The sequence below is a fragment of the Carcharhinus amblyrhynchos genome, chromosome 35 (genome assembly GCF_965287045.1).
Source record: "Carcharhinus amblyrhynchos chromosome 35, sCarAmb.v2.hapA, whole genome shotgun sequence".
In the NCBI taxonomy this organism is placed as follows: Eukaryota; Metazoa; Chordata; class Chondrichthyes; order Carcharhiniformes; family Carcharhinidae; genus Carcharhinus; species Carcharhinus amblyrhynchos.
In genome coordinates, this window is record NC_137358.1 from 4,514,347 (window position 1) to 4,529,333 (window position 14,987).

The 14,987-nt window shown below is 46.6% G+C and overlaps 1 protein-coding gene across 3 annotated transcripts in view; it reads right to left on the bottom strand.

Moving 5' to 3' along the window:
* LOC145361792 (transcription intermediary factor 1-beta-like) overlaps positions 1-14,987 on the bottom strand; it is a 102,350-nt gene that overhangs the window by 23,343 nt on the left and 64,020 nt on the right. For all 3 annotated transcript variants that reach the window (XM_080217772.1, XM_080217771.1, XM_080217770.1), the window contains exons 5-10: positions 13,056-13,172; positions 10,448-10,562; positions 5,762-5,908; positions 4,479-4,596; positions 2,576-3,186; positions 1,083-1,430 (exon numbers count right to left, since the gene is read on the bottom strand). In XM_080217772.1, the coding sequence (XP_080073898.1) occupies positions 1,083-1,430; positions 2,576-3,186; positions 4,479-4,596; positions 5,762-5,908; positions 10,448-10,562; positions 13,056-13,172 (1,456 nt within the window). The remainder of the gene's footprint in view (positions 1-1,082; positions 1,431-2,575; positions 3,187-4,478; positions 4,597-5,761; positions 5,909-10,447; positions 10,563-13,055; positions 13,173-14,987) is intronic.

Consider the following 14,987-nt stretch of genomic DNA (forward strand, 5'->3'; position numbering starts at 1 on the left):
GATGCAATCGTATCATACGGCACGTTATTGAGTAGATCATAGTGCTGCACTGCAGGAACAGACAGGTAGTCAAGGGCAAGCCGTCCATCTGTCAAATTACAAATGTTCACAGCAATAGGAGCATGTAGCTGTCAGTACATCATCTAGTCAGCATTCAGGTGCGCCTCTGCAAACTGCTTACAATTGTCACATTTACAGTTCAAAAATATTTTCTCCCTTTGTCTCAAAGGCAACACCCACTGCCCAGGACATGACCCCAGCGATGCTGACCACTGCCCGGGACATTGACCGCTATCCCCAGTGCCCCGGACACTGACCAATGCCTGGGACATGGTCCCAGGGAGGCCAGCTGCCCAGGACACAGCCCCAGGGGTGCTGACTGCTGCCCAGGAAGCGGTCCTCAGTGCCCAGTGCACTGACCACTGCCTGGGACATGGTTCTCGGTATCGAGCAAATTGACAACTGCCAAGGTTGAGGCCGGCTGCCACCGAGGACAATGACCGCTGCCCAGGACACTGCTCCAAGGGTGCCAATTACCTTCCAATCCTTCATTCGAGTGATTAACAGAGGCAGGCTTGCTTCAGCAGTCAACCACACAGAACATCAACTCTTTTAATAACATCTACTGGCATAGTCGATGGTTAATTGGAGGATATCCACGGCAGACAAGTCTAAAACAGCTTTCCCCACTCCAGCCAAACAGTACACAAACCGGAGCAAACCCACATGGGGAGAACGTGCAGACTCCACACAGACAAGGTTGGAATTGAAACCGTGTCCCTGGCGCTGTGAGTCAGCAATGCTATCTACTTGATCGGTGTTTTTCCAAACTTGCCTTGCATTGAGCGATCATCTGAGCTGTCTAACCCAAAGGTGAAGCATTAGTGTTAGGAATCTGTTGTTAATTAATGGCCATGAAGGAGGGAGATTTGAAACCATGACTTGAGCAGCCTGGAGGCACACCATATTGCTCAAGCTTAAATTCCTGATGGGAACCTGTACCAATGTGTGACGTTAACCCAATGTCAAGGAGTAGAGCAAATTGTGCGCAACCAATCAACACATTTACTCAATACACTTACACTCTGGCTGGCAGGAGTGCTGGGGTGAACTTGTTGGGGTGCAGCACTTGTGACCAACCGCCGGCTAAACGTAGTGTTCGATCGGAGCGCTTGCTGCACCGGAGGAGACGGTCGGCTGACGGGCACGCTTGGCTGTGCGACGGACGTAAATACTTGCTGCACCGGGGGGGACGGTCCACTGCCGGGCACGCTGAATCCAAAGGCTGGTTGCTGCCGCTGCATAGGGGAGGGCAGTTTGTTAATGGCAGGAGGTGGCTGGACGGGCATCTGTGGGTACTGGGTGGCAGGCTGTTGCCCACTGATCAGCGGCTTGGGAGCTCCCTGAGTATGTCCTTGAGGTGGGTGGACCTGTATTGAAATGATTCAAATTGTAGAGATAAAGAAAGGAGAACCGCATATTACTAGGAAATCGTAAATCACAGATAGAACTGCAAAAAAGAAAAGATTTGAATTCGGCAAAGAAGCCAAACACCTCAAATTCCCTCAGTTGCAGATTGGCAACAGGAATCTGGGACGACGCGGCAACCCTGGAACACCGGGGACAATCTTCAGGAACCCCTACAATGGAAGAGGCCACCATTCGGCCCATCGGGTCTGCACTGACCCTGTGACAGAGCATTCTACCCAGGCGCAAACACCACCCTATCCCGGCAACCCCACATATTTAACCCTCTAATCCCCCTATACATCATTAGGCATTAAAGGGCAATTTACCATGGCTAATCCACCTAACCTACCTATCTTTGGACACTGAGGGTAAATTTAGCATAGCCAATTCCCCTAACCTGCACATCTATGGACACTAATGGGCAATTTAGCACGGCCAATCCACCTAACCTGCACATCTTTGGGCTGTGGGAGGAAACTGGAGCACCCGAAGAAAACCCACACAGACATGGGGACAAGGTGCAAAGTCCACAGACAGTGACCTGAGGCTGGAATTGAACCCGGGTCCTGGTGCTGTGAGGCAGCAGTGCTAACCACTTAGTTGAAAGAAATGGTGTAATGTAAAAGAACATGTTCTTCCTGCCTAAAAAAGGACAAAAGGGAACTAACCGTGTGTAGAAATATGTGGCCCCAGATGCGAGCCTTGCTGTAAGCCCAGAGTGTGCCTTAAATTGTTTTTCTGCGTATTTTTTAAGCAGAGTCACAATTGTTTAGTTAGCGTGGTCCAATTGCAGAATCACATCTAATGTTGTACGCTACAGCCGGAATTCTACCGACACACTCATCCCCAGGGTTGGAGGACGGCATTTTCAGTTGGTTTCAGGCAGGATTGTACAGATGTGCCTGTAAAATTCTGCCCTATGTTCTGCAAGCACAGGTTTGTTTATTACAGTCAGTACTTTGTCTCTTGCGAATCAATCAGCACTCTCGTCTCACGCAGTAGAAACTGCAGCTTCCTAATCTTGTGATCTGTCCTGACAAGTGCAAGCCAAAAAACTTCAGCGAGCATGTCTCTTTTTCTCACCAATACAAAATGGCCAACTTACTTGTACTCCGTTCATCTGTGGCAGTAACAGCATATCACCCATCAGCTGCTGCTGCTGCTGCATCTGCACAATGTTCCCCTGTTGCACCAACTGCACTTGCATCTGCTGCAGGTACCTCCCATTCACATTTGGTAACGCAGCAGTTGGCCTGACCAGCTGCACCGCTTGCTGCATCCGCGTCTGCCCACTCACCGGGGGCCAGGGTGGAGCTGGGACAGGCTGGCGCATGAGAACCTGCTGCGTGTTCTGCTGGGTAGGAGGCTGGCGAGGGGGTGGGAGCTGCTGGTAACTGGGTGGTGGGGGTCGATGGGAGGGCTGCATAGTGACGTGGCTTCGCCAAGGGTTTCCTTGGGTTGTGATCATGCGATTGTGCTGGGAGACGGGTGCGTGCTGGGACATGGGTGGGTGCTGGGTGGCGGGCGCGTGCTGAGAGACGGGTGGGTGCTGGGTGGCGGGCGCATGCTGCGAGATGGGCGGGTGCTGGGTGGTGGGCGCATGTTGGGAGATGGGTGGGTGCTGGGTGACAGGTTGAGGAGAATGGCCAGATGTCGAAGGACGCTGAACTGGAAGATGTGCCGACAGTGTTGGCGGAATTTCAATCACAACATTGCCTGTTGGGAGATAAATCATTTGTGAACATATTCAAGATCATCAAGGGACTGTTCCTGCAATAATGCAATTAAAAATTCTACACATTATAATAACAACTTACATTTATACAGTGCAAAATACTGCAAGGTACTTCACAGGAGTGTTGTTGAACAGTGAGCCAGACAAGGAGGTATTAGGACAGGTAGCTTTTAAGGAGCATCTTAAAAGGAGTACAGCAAGGTAGGAAAGGCTTGACAAACGATTCCAGAGCTTAGAGTCCAGGCAGCTGAAGGCATGGCTGCTAAAGGCGCAGCAATTAAAATCAGTGATGCCCAAGACCGGAAGTTTAGTTTTAAGTTTAAAGTTTATTTTTTGGTGTCACGAGTAGGCTTACATTAACAATGCAATGAAGTTACTGTGAAAATCCCCTAGTCGCCACACTCGGGTGCCTGTTCAGGTATGCTGAGGGAGAATTAATCATGGCCAATCCATCCTAACTAGCAAATCTTTGGACTGTGGGAGGAAACCCACACAGACACAGAACATGCAGACTCCCCACAGTGGCCCAAGCTGGGAATTCAAGCCAGGTCTCTGACACTGAGGCAGCAGTGCTAACCACCGTGCCATGCAGATACGGTGCAAGACCCGAGAGGGTAGTGGAGCTGGAAGAGGCTGCAGAGATGTGGGGGGGAAGGGTGGACAGGGGAGGTGAGGCCACTAAAGGGACTGAAAACAAGGATGAGGATTTTAAACTCAACATGTTGTCACAATAAATGCTAATACTGATCAGCAAGAACAGGGAATGAATGACACACATATACAGACACACACACACAAAGGCGAATGGGATTTAGTGCAAAGTAAGCAATTATTTTTATTCATTTGTGGGACATGGGCATCAGTGGCTGGGCCAGCATTTATTGCCCATCCCTAGTTGCCCGAGGGCAGTTGAGAGTCATCCACATTGGTGTGGCTCTGGAGTCACATGTAGGCCAGACCAGGTAAAGACAGCAGATTTCCTTCCCTAAGTGAACCAGATGGGTCTTTCCAACAATCGACAACGGTTTCATAGTCATCAGTAGATTGTTAATTTCAGATCTTTTTATTGAATTCAAATTCCACCATCTGCAGTGGCCAGAACATTAGCTGAGTTTCTGGATTAATAATTAAGCAATAATACCACTCGGCTATCGCTTCCCCAAAGATAGGTAACAGATGAGCTCACGCTTATGGAAGGTGGAAGATGGGAGGCACACCAGGACAACATTAGTTTGGGAAATGTGAACTATTCTGCCTTTGAACAGTTGCTCACCAAAGTTGGCCGCATTCTTTGTCCAGAAGGCAGAGTCCCAGAGAAACGTAATAATGTCGTTCTTCAAGTCCTCAGTGCTCACCTTGGATTGTAACCCTCTTTGCAATTGAAAGAAGATCTGAAAAAGCAAAACAAAATCTCTGATCAAATAAGTTTCATAAAACAAGATCATTCAGGTCTTGAATACAGTGCCTGACTGATGTACGGGACACTTTAGTCACAGAGTCATAGAGGTTTACAGCATGGAAACGGGCCCTTCGGCCCAACTTGTCCACACCACCCTTCTTTTTCAAACCCCAAAGCTAGTCCCAATTGCCTGCATTTGGCCCATATCGCTCTATACCCATCTTATCCATGTAACTGTCTAAATGCTTTTTAAAAGACAAAATTGTACCCGCCTCTACTACTACCTCTAGCAGCTTGTTCCAGACACTCATCACCTTGTGTGTGAAAAAATTGCCCCTCTCGACACTTTTGTATCTCCCCCCTCTCACCTTAAATCTATGCCTAGTCTAAATCTAGTTTTAGACTCCGCTACCTTTGGGAAAAGATATTCACTGTCTAACTGATCTCTGACCCTCATTATTTTATAGATCTCTGTAAGATCACCCCTCAGCCTTCTACGCTTCAGAGAAAAAAGTCCCAGTCTATCCAGCCTCTCCTTATTTAGTAGGTGACAACTCCTCCTGTACACTGGGCTATGATGTTTCTTCAGCTGGAGCTGCTTGAACAGACAGAAATGCAAGGCAAAAGCAACAAGGCAAAGCAAAATTAAAAACATTAGCTCCCCCAGTGGACACATGGTACAAGCACAGCCCAGCAACGGAGGGACACTCACCACACACTTCGCTGCAGCATGCTATCAGGTCAACAAGACATGACTTCAAGCCACAATCTTTCTGCACCTCCCCTAAGCTCTTAGCCCGAGACCCTGAAGCAGATCAAGGGCAGAGACCTGGTCCGGGATTAACGTGTCAGGTATACAGAAATTAAATTAGGACATGAGCAAAGAACGCACATTGAAGTACAGAAATTAAGCTGCCCCAACTTAATTTTAGGTTTTTAAGACAAAGTTCTGTTCCCAACAGCGATCAGAGTCTCTTTAACAACAGCTGGCATCATATAAATAGTGCAGCATTTCAATCCAAGACAACAGCACCCAGTGACACTGGCTGTTCGGACAACTCTCCCAAACCTCTCTAACCAGTGAAGTAGTAGTGAAATAGTAAGAAGGTGGCTAAGCTCCTTAAGTAGATGTGTAGAGGTTGTTCTTTCTCACATACCAGTTTCTTGCAGAGCAGCAGGGCCGTGCTGTTGTCGGTGCTGATGGCCCAGGAGGCAAATTTTAAGACGTGGTCCATTTGCCGGTACAGCTTGGACATGGAGAGGTGCTGCTGCCCCAGCTTCAGCTGCCGCTCCTCCGTCAACTTCTATCGGGGTGTAAAGTGCAAGTTAGAAACTTGTAAACGCGTCCCATCATTTGCCCAACATGCTCGCTAACGGCGCAGCCAAGAGGCCTGCAACCCTGGATCAAATCTCTTTCCCACGGTGGAAGCAGCTTTGAGAATGTGGAAGGAGAGGACTGACAGGGGAAGGTGCAGGCTCACAGTGAGCCGTACATTATCAGAAAACTCTCAGACTGGATGGCTGAAGATGCAAGGGAGAACAAGACAAAAACATTAAACTAACCACAGTCTAACCAAGGCTGCATTTGTACTTCGTGAAAGTTTAACATTGAGGGTTTGTTATCCAGTGCTCTGGAGTGTTCTGAGTCATACCGACACACAGTGTTCAACCCCTCTCACATGTATTAAGCTAGCCAGGGACACTGACATGAGCGTGCATCACAGCATAATCCCAACTTTTTGATTTATTATTGTCACATGGATTAACACAGCGAAAAGTATTGTTGCATGCTGCACAACACAGTTAAAGACTGGAAAGAACATGGAGTGAATTTAACTCAACCTCTGTAGACTAAGTAATCCAGAAGAGAGTGTTTTAATGATAAGTAGCTCTGGAATTCTCCCAAACTGTTTAAATTTGCCATTTGAGTTGATTTATTATTGTCATATGTATAAGGATACAGTGAAAAGTATTGCTCCTTGCGCATTATACAAAGCATACCGTTCACAGAGAAGGAAAAGAGTGCAGAATGTAGTGTTACAGATATAGCTATGGTGTAGAGAAAGATTGACTTAATGCAAGGTAAGTCCATTCAAAAGTCTGATGGCAGGAGGGAAGAAGCTGTTGAGTTGGAGTTGAGGAGGAACTTCTTCATTCAAAGGGTGGGGGAATCTCTGGAATTCTCTGCCCGTTGAAGTGGTGGAGGCTACCTCGCTAAATATATTTAAGTCACAGGTAGATAGGTTTTTAACAGACAAGGGAATTAAGGGTTATGGGGAGAAAGCGGGAAAGTGGAACTGATCCACTTCAGATCAGCCATGATCTTATTGAATTGCAGGGCAGGCTCGAAGGGCTAGACGGCCTACTCCTGCTCCTATTTCTTATGTTCTTATGAGTCAGTTGATACATGACCTCAGACTTTTGTATCTTTTTCCCGATGGGAGAGAGAATGTCTGGGGTGCGTGAGGTCCTTAATTATGCTGGCTGCTTTGCCGAGGCAGCAGGAAGCATAGACAAAGTCAACGGATGGGAGGTTGGTTTGCGCGATGGACTAGAATTCATTCACAACCTTTTGTAGACTTGAGCACTCTTCTGCCAGAGCTGCTGGCAAAAAACTAGGAAGGGGAATCTTGGTGGCACAGCAGTTAGCACTGCTGCCTCACAGTGGCAGGACCTGGATTGGAATCCTGATGTGCAGAGTCTACACATTCTCCCTGTGTCTGTGTGGTTTTCCTCTCATAGTCCGAAAGCCATGTTAGTTAAGTACATTGGCCATGCTAAATTCTCCCTCGGCGTACCCGAACAGGCACCGGAACGTGGCGACTACGGGATTTTCACAGTAACTTCATTGCAGTGTTAATGTAAGCTTACTCGTGACAATAATAAATACTTTAAGCTTTTGACAGAATTTGCTGATCCCGAGAAGGGCTGGCAAGATCCAACGGATCAGGGAAGGCCTTGTGGTATTATCGCTAGACTATTAATCCAGAAACTCAGCTAATGTTCTGGGGACCCAGGTTCGAATCCCGCCACAGCAGATGGTGGAATTTGAATTCAATTAAAAATATCTGGAATTAAGAATTTACTAATGATTCGTTGTCGATTGTCGGAAAAACCCATCTGATTCCCTAATGTCCTTTAGGGAAGGAAATCTGCCGTCCTTATCTGGTCTGGCCTATACGTGACTCCAGAGCCACAGCAATATGGTTGACTTTCAACTGCACTTGGGCAACTGGGGATGGGCAATAAATGCTGGCCAGCCAGTGACGCCAATGGCCCACAAATAAATATAAAAGAATGCAATATGACTCCTCAATGAAATGAAAAGGAAGTGCTGGAAAAGCTCAGCAGGTCTGGCACTTGTTAGATATTGGAACTCAAAATGGGAATCATTTCTGATCCCTGCACCAAGTCCCATATGTGACAACAGAGCACTGATGCACGGAGACACCCAGACATGAGGGGTGGCCAGACTTGAGATGGAATGACGGCATGTTTGCCCACTGCAGCACCCAACCTGAAAGAGCAAAATGTACTGGTTAATTATTAATGCTAAATTGCCCCTTACTGTCCCAAATAAGTAGGTTGGGGGGATTAGCGGAGTAAATATGTTAAGTTATGGGAAAGGGCCTAGATGAGATCCACCGTCACAGGGTTGGTACAGGATTGACTGGGCCAACTGGCCTCTTTTTGTACGTTCTCTCCTTTGTTAAGTTTGTTTACTGTTATCGGTGACACTGCGTAAAGATGTACATTTTTTCACAGCAATGTGGTTGACTCCCATAAAAGCAAATTACTGCGGATGCTGGAATCTGAAACCAAAAGAGAAAATGCAGGAAAATCTCAGCAGGTCTGGCAGCATCCGTAAGGAGAGTAAAGAGCTGATGATTTGAAACCAGATGATCCTTTGTCAAAGCTAAAGGGCATAGAAAGTGGGAGTTATTTATACCGTAGGGTGAGGGAATGAAAGATGAGTCATAGCCACTAAAAATAAAGGGAAAGGCTGCTAATGGCAGTCCATAGAGAGAATAGAAGGTGTGAACGGCCAAACAGCAGAGAAGCTGAAATTATATCAGGTAAACTGTAACAGATGAAGAATAGCGGGGGGAAGAATGGGAGGGAGACAGGTTAAAATTTAGAAAAATGGTGAGAAGGAAAGCAAAAGGGGAGAAAAGGCAAGGGAAAGGGGAGGATAATGTCAGGGGCAGGGGGAAGACTGCGGTGAGGGAGAAAGAAGAAAGACAAAGAAATAAAAGGTAGAGAACAGTAAAAAAATTAAATAAAAAGAAAACAAAGAGATTGAGATGGCGTACAGCTAAATCATCTGTTGTTGAATTTGATGTTGAGACCTGAAAGCTGTGAAGTGCCCAGCCAGAAGACGAGATGCTGTTCCTTCAGTCTGTGTTGAGTTTCACTAGAACACTGCAGCAGGACAAGGACAGACATGTGGACATGGGAGCAGGATCGTGTGTTAAAATAGCAAGCAACCGAAAGGTCACAGTCCTGATTGCACATAAACCAAAAGTGGTCAGCAAAGCAATCACTCAGTCTACGCCTGGTCTCTCCGATATAGAGGAGACCACATTGGGAGCAGCGAATGCAATCCACCAAACTGAAAGAGGTGCAAGTGAAACGCTGCTTAACCTGGAATGTTTTGGACCTTGGATGGTGAGCATGGAAGACGTAAAGTGGCAGGTCTAATACCTTCTGCGATTGCAGGGGATGGTGTAATGAGTGACCGGAGAGGTGTTGGGTACAGTGGAGGGGCAGACTAGGTTATCCCAGAGGGAACAGTCTCTGTGGAATGCTGACAGAGGGGGTGAAGGGAAGATGTGTTTGGTGGTGGCATCATGCTGGAGTTGGCAAAAATGGCAGAGGATTCTTCTTTTCTTGCAGAGGCTGATGAGGTGAACTGTGAGAACAAGAGGGACTCTATCTTGTTCTGGGAGGGAATGAGGGTCATGGTGCAGAAGATGAACCACACGCTGCTGAGGGCCCTGTTGACAACTGCAGATGGGAATGCACAGTTGAGGAAGAAGGAGCACATATTAGAAACACCACTTTGGAAAGTGGCATCATTGGAATAAACGCGATGGAGACGACGGAACTGAGAGAAAAGGATAGATTCATTAAAAGATTTAGGGTGCGAAGAGCTGTAGTCCAGATAGCTGTGGGAGTCAGTGGGCTTGTAGTGGACATTGGTAGATAGTCTATTGCCAGAAATGGAGACAGAAAGGTCAAGGAAGGGAAGGGAAGGGAAGTGTCTGAGATGGACCAGGTGATGGCGACAGAGGGCTGGAAATCAGAAGTGAAGTTGATGAATTTTGAGAGGTCCGGACAAGAGCATGAAGCAGCACCAAAATCAACATACTGTAGGCGTGCACCCGGGTAGGTCTGGAACAAGGAACGTTCCACATACCACAGAAAAAGACAAGCTTAGCTGGGACCCATGCAGGTAACCCAGTGCTAACTCTTTGATTTGGAGGGAGTAGGATGAGTTAAAGGAGAATGAGTTAAGCCAGGTGGAGGACAGTGATGGTGAATGGGAAGCATTCAGGCTGGTTGACTCTCAACCGAGCTCGGCCAACTAGGGATGGGCAATAAATGCTGGCCAGCCAGTGATGCCCATGTCCCACGAATGAATAATAAAAATGTTGTGTTCCAACAACTACTTGGCTACGGTCAGCTCTCTCGGCATGGGCTAGCATTCACTTCTGTACACAGATTCATGCCAGTGGCACTTCCCTAACTTAAACCACTGGGAGTACAACATTTGGAAGGAGCAGCAATCGCCACAATGGCTGCACGTTTGGGACAATATCAGTTACGAGCACTGTGGTTACCTCCAGTCTTTGGATCAGCGTCTTGCCCCGTTTGTTCAACTCTCTCATGATCTGAAGGATGGCCATCTTGATCTCAACCTGGACCTTCTTCTGCATGTCCTGGACGTCTCTCAGCCTGACGGGCGAAAGCAAGAACCACTTTAATTCAAACACAATCAGAACACCCAACCCACGTGCGTCACCCAGGGTTCCTTCGGGATCTGATAGAATAATTACACTCTCACAGGAAGGTGGAAAGTCAGGGGAAAAGGTAGACTCATGAACACCCTGCTCTAACATTAAAATAAAAGGTGAAATACTGCGGATGCCGGAACCTGAAACAAAAACAGAAAATGCTGGAAAATCTCACCAGGTCTTAGAAAACCACAATTAGTATAGGCTGCAATTTATACTACCAGAACCAGTTTGGGTGGATCTCAGTGAATTGTATTCTTTTATCAAAGAAAATACTTTAATGATGAAAGCAAATTACTGTGGATGCTGGAATCTGAAAGAAAAACAGGAAAAGCTGAAAAATCTCAGCAGGTCTGACAGCATCTGTGGAGAGAGAATAAAGCCATTGTTTCGAGTCTGGATGAACCTCCAATACGGGAGCAGCATGTTGGCACAGTAGTTATAGCACTGCCGCCTCTCAGTTCCAGGGACCCGGGTTCGATTCCCAGCTTGGGTCACTGTATGTGTGGAGTCTACACATCCTCATGGGTTTCCTCCAGATGCTTCAGTTTCCTCCCACAGTCCAAAGATGTGCAGTTAGGACGACTGGCCATGCTAAAATTGTCCCTTAGTGTCACGGGACTAGCTGGGGTAAATGCTTGGGGTTATGGGAGTAGAGCCTGGGTGGGATTGAAGTCTGGGCAGACTGATGGGCTGAATGCCTCCTTCTGCACTCTGGGATTCTATGACAGACAGAGTTCCGGGTTCGATTCCAGACTTGGATCATTTTTGGTGCAGAGTCTGCACGTGCTGGTTAGATGCGTTGGCTGTGCTAAATTTTCCCTCAGTGTGCCCGAACAGGCGCCGGAGTGTGGCGACTAGGGGAATTTCACAGCAACTTCATTGCAGCGTGAATGTAAGCCTACTTGCAATTAATAAATAAACCTTTTAGAGTTGAAGGAAAACCGGACAAGGTTTATGCTATGAGGGTGAGGTGAGGGAAGTGCATCGATATGACTATAATTGATAGGACTGGCATAGACAAAAAGACAAAGGGGATATAAACAGTGACGATAAAGGCTGAGAATGGTGCTAATAGCGTCCATTAAGGTTCGATTATCTCTCCATGGATGCGGTCAGAGCTGTTGAGATTTTCCAGCATGTCGTGTTTCTGTCCCTACTCTAACTTTTTTTTTTGAATGGGGTGAATTTGTATGCATCGGATGGAAAAGGTTTCCTTCTGTCTTTACACACAGAACACAAGCTTCAACTAAACAAGGAAAAAAGAGGCCCGAAAAAATATCCTCAGTGAATTGATTCCTTATCAAAAAAGAGCTTCCGTTGTTGAAGTATCTTCTCTACCTATTGCCTGAGCACTGAATTTCCCATTTATCCTGTCTAACAGAGTCATAGAAACCCCACAATGTGAAAACAGGCCATATGGCCCATCACGTCTGCACCAACCGCAATCCCACCTATTCCCTACCCCCATATCCCTACATATTTACCAATTAATCCCTCTAACCTACATATCTCAAAACACTAACGGGCAATTTTAGCATGGCCAATCAACCTAACCCGCACATCTTTAGACTGTGGGAGGAAACAGGAGCACTCGGAGAAAGCCCATGCAGACACGAGGAGAATGTGCAAACTCCACACAGTGACCCAAGCCGGGAATCAAACGCAGGTCCCTGGAGCTGTGAAGCAGCACTGCTAACCACTGTGCCGCCCTCCAAACTCCGGTATGGTTTTAAAATCCAACGATATGGAGGAGGAATCAGGACAAGATATTCAGTCGCCACACTCGCTGTCATAACTTTCAACTTGAAAGCGGTCAGAATTCCCTTTGGATTTGGCAAGTTACTGAACTATGGGGACTGCGGTGGGTGGGGGAAAATGATTTGAGGGGCAACACACACATCATTGCCTTACTCGATGCTTGCATTCATCCTCTTAAGCAGCGGCTGCCTAGAAAGCAAGCAGCACTTTGGGAACTCTGCTTTATCTTTCTCTCTCTGGTTCACAGGAATTGAACCAGTTGCAATGTCATCAGGCAGATCAGAGGCCTTGGGGGCTGTCTGATGTATTATCAAGCAGACTATGACATCTAAAACAGCAGCGAAAATGATTTTTTTATGGCTTATACTGATTGCTGCTCACATCTGACCATAAGATACAGGAACAGAATTAGGCCATTCGACCCACTGAGTCTACTCCGCCATTCAATCATGGCTGGTATGATTCGCATCCCCATTCTGTTAAGACCATAAGACATAGGAGCAGAAACAGGCCACTCGGCCTATTGAGTCTGCTCTGCCATTCAATCAATGCTGATATTTTTCTCATCCCTATGGCACTGGTGATGCTTAAATTTCAGACTTCTCCATTTGAACAGAGCAATTTGAGTGTGCAGTCCAGGTCAGGCACTGTGGTAAAAAGCATGAGGGCATACCTGGTGCGGACCTGCTTGGTGGTCACTTGCAGCTGGGTCTTCTTCTCCGTCAACCTCTTCACTAGGTTTTCCAACGTCAGTTTCTGATTCTTAATGGCTTCCTCTAGAAACTGGTACCTGTTCACAAAGATTTTGCTGGGTTAGGAATACAATTTTGTGCACTGCTCACTAAAAACAACCAGAGGCCACCCTGCATTCATATATAGTACAGTACAGCTGCTTACTGAAGGTTAAGACCCAGTGAAATGGAGTTACTGACCTATGTTTTATTTTCTGATCAATGAGTGTTATACCACTGTTCATAGAATCCTACAGTACAGAAGGAGGGCATTTGGCCCAACGAGTCTGCACTGACCACATACCACCCAGGCCCTACACCCATAACTCCATGCATCTACCCTGGCTAGTCCACTAAGGGGCAATTTAGCACAGCCAATCCACCTAACCCGCACATCTTTCGGATTGTGGGAAGAAACCGGAGCACCCGGAGGAAACCCACACAGACACAGGGAGAATGTGCAAGGTGTGCAGAGTCAGTGACCCAAGCTGGGAATCGAATCTGAATCCCTGGCACGGTGAGGCAGCAGTGCTAACCACTGTTATGCAGATCACTGCCTTCGAATGACAATCACAGAAGCTCGTCTATCAGTCTGCATCAGCGCGAAGCAAAGACTTGGCCGTATAAGGTGTCAAGTTAGATAAATGACATTTAAAAAGGCAATTTTTTTTACATAATGCAAAAGAAAATACAAAGAATAATCTAGAGATACTTGTATTTAAATCACACCCCTCAACCTCAGGCTGTTCCAAACAAACTGCTTCACTACCAATGAAACATTTTTGAATTTTAATGTTGGAGATGCACACTCCCACAAACAGCAGTGATAATGTACAGATAATCCTAAATGTGACTCCTCATTATTCAGGTAGTAGCCCTCAAATATCTTCAGTGATGATTACAGCAAAAATGGTGGGTATTCACCAAAAAACAATCAATTTTCCCCTCAAATAGAAAGTTGGCATGGCAGCAGAGTGCTTAGCAGTGCTGCCTCACAGCGCCGGGGACCTGGGTTCGATTCCCGGCTTGAGTCACTGTCTGTGTGGCGTTTCGACATTCTCTCCATGTCTGCGTGGGTTTCCTCCGGGTGCTTCAGTTTCAGCCCACAGTCCAAAAGACGTGCTGGTTAGGGTGCATTGGCCATGCTAAATTCTCCCTCAGTGTATCTGAACAGACACCGAAGTGTGGCGACTATGGGATTTTCACATTAACTTCATTGTAGTGTTAATGTAAGCCTACTTGTGACTAATAAACAAACTTTACTTGTACTTTTTACTTTAATCTTGCTTTTATACAGCGCTTCTCATGATTTCTGGATGTCTCAAAGAGCTTTATAATCAACAAAATATTTAAAGTTTTAAGTTTTAAAGTTTATTCATTAATCACAAGTAAGCTTTCATTAACACTGAAATGAAGTTACTGTGAAAATCCCCTAGTCACCACACTGCACCACCTGTTCGGGTACACGGAGGGAGAATTTAGCATTGCCGATACACCTAACCAGCACGGCTTTCGGTCTGGAGGTGGAAACCCACTTCCAGACCGAGGAAAACATGCAGGCTTCGCACAGACAGCGACCCAAGCCAGGAACGAAACCTGGGTTCCTGGAGCTGTGAGGCAGCACTGCTAACTGGGAAGGAAAAAAGTTGTAATTGTGGACAATTGTAGTGAGTTTTAATGACTGAGTTTTCTTTTAGTCAGCTGACAGATCAATATAATTTTGCATGTATTGTTGGGCACTGTCCTGTTTGAAATCCTCCTTGAAAGGGTTTCTGCTATTTTTAGTCAAGGCACCTTCATTGAGGTTACTTCAAAGCCAGAGCTACGTTGAGGTTTGATGGCTTTTTTGACAGCCCCCGTAGTCACTTGTTGCA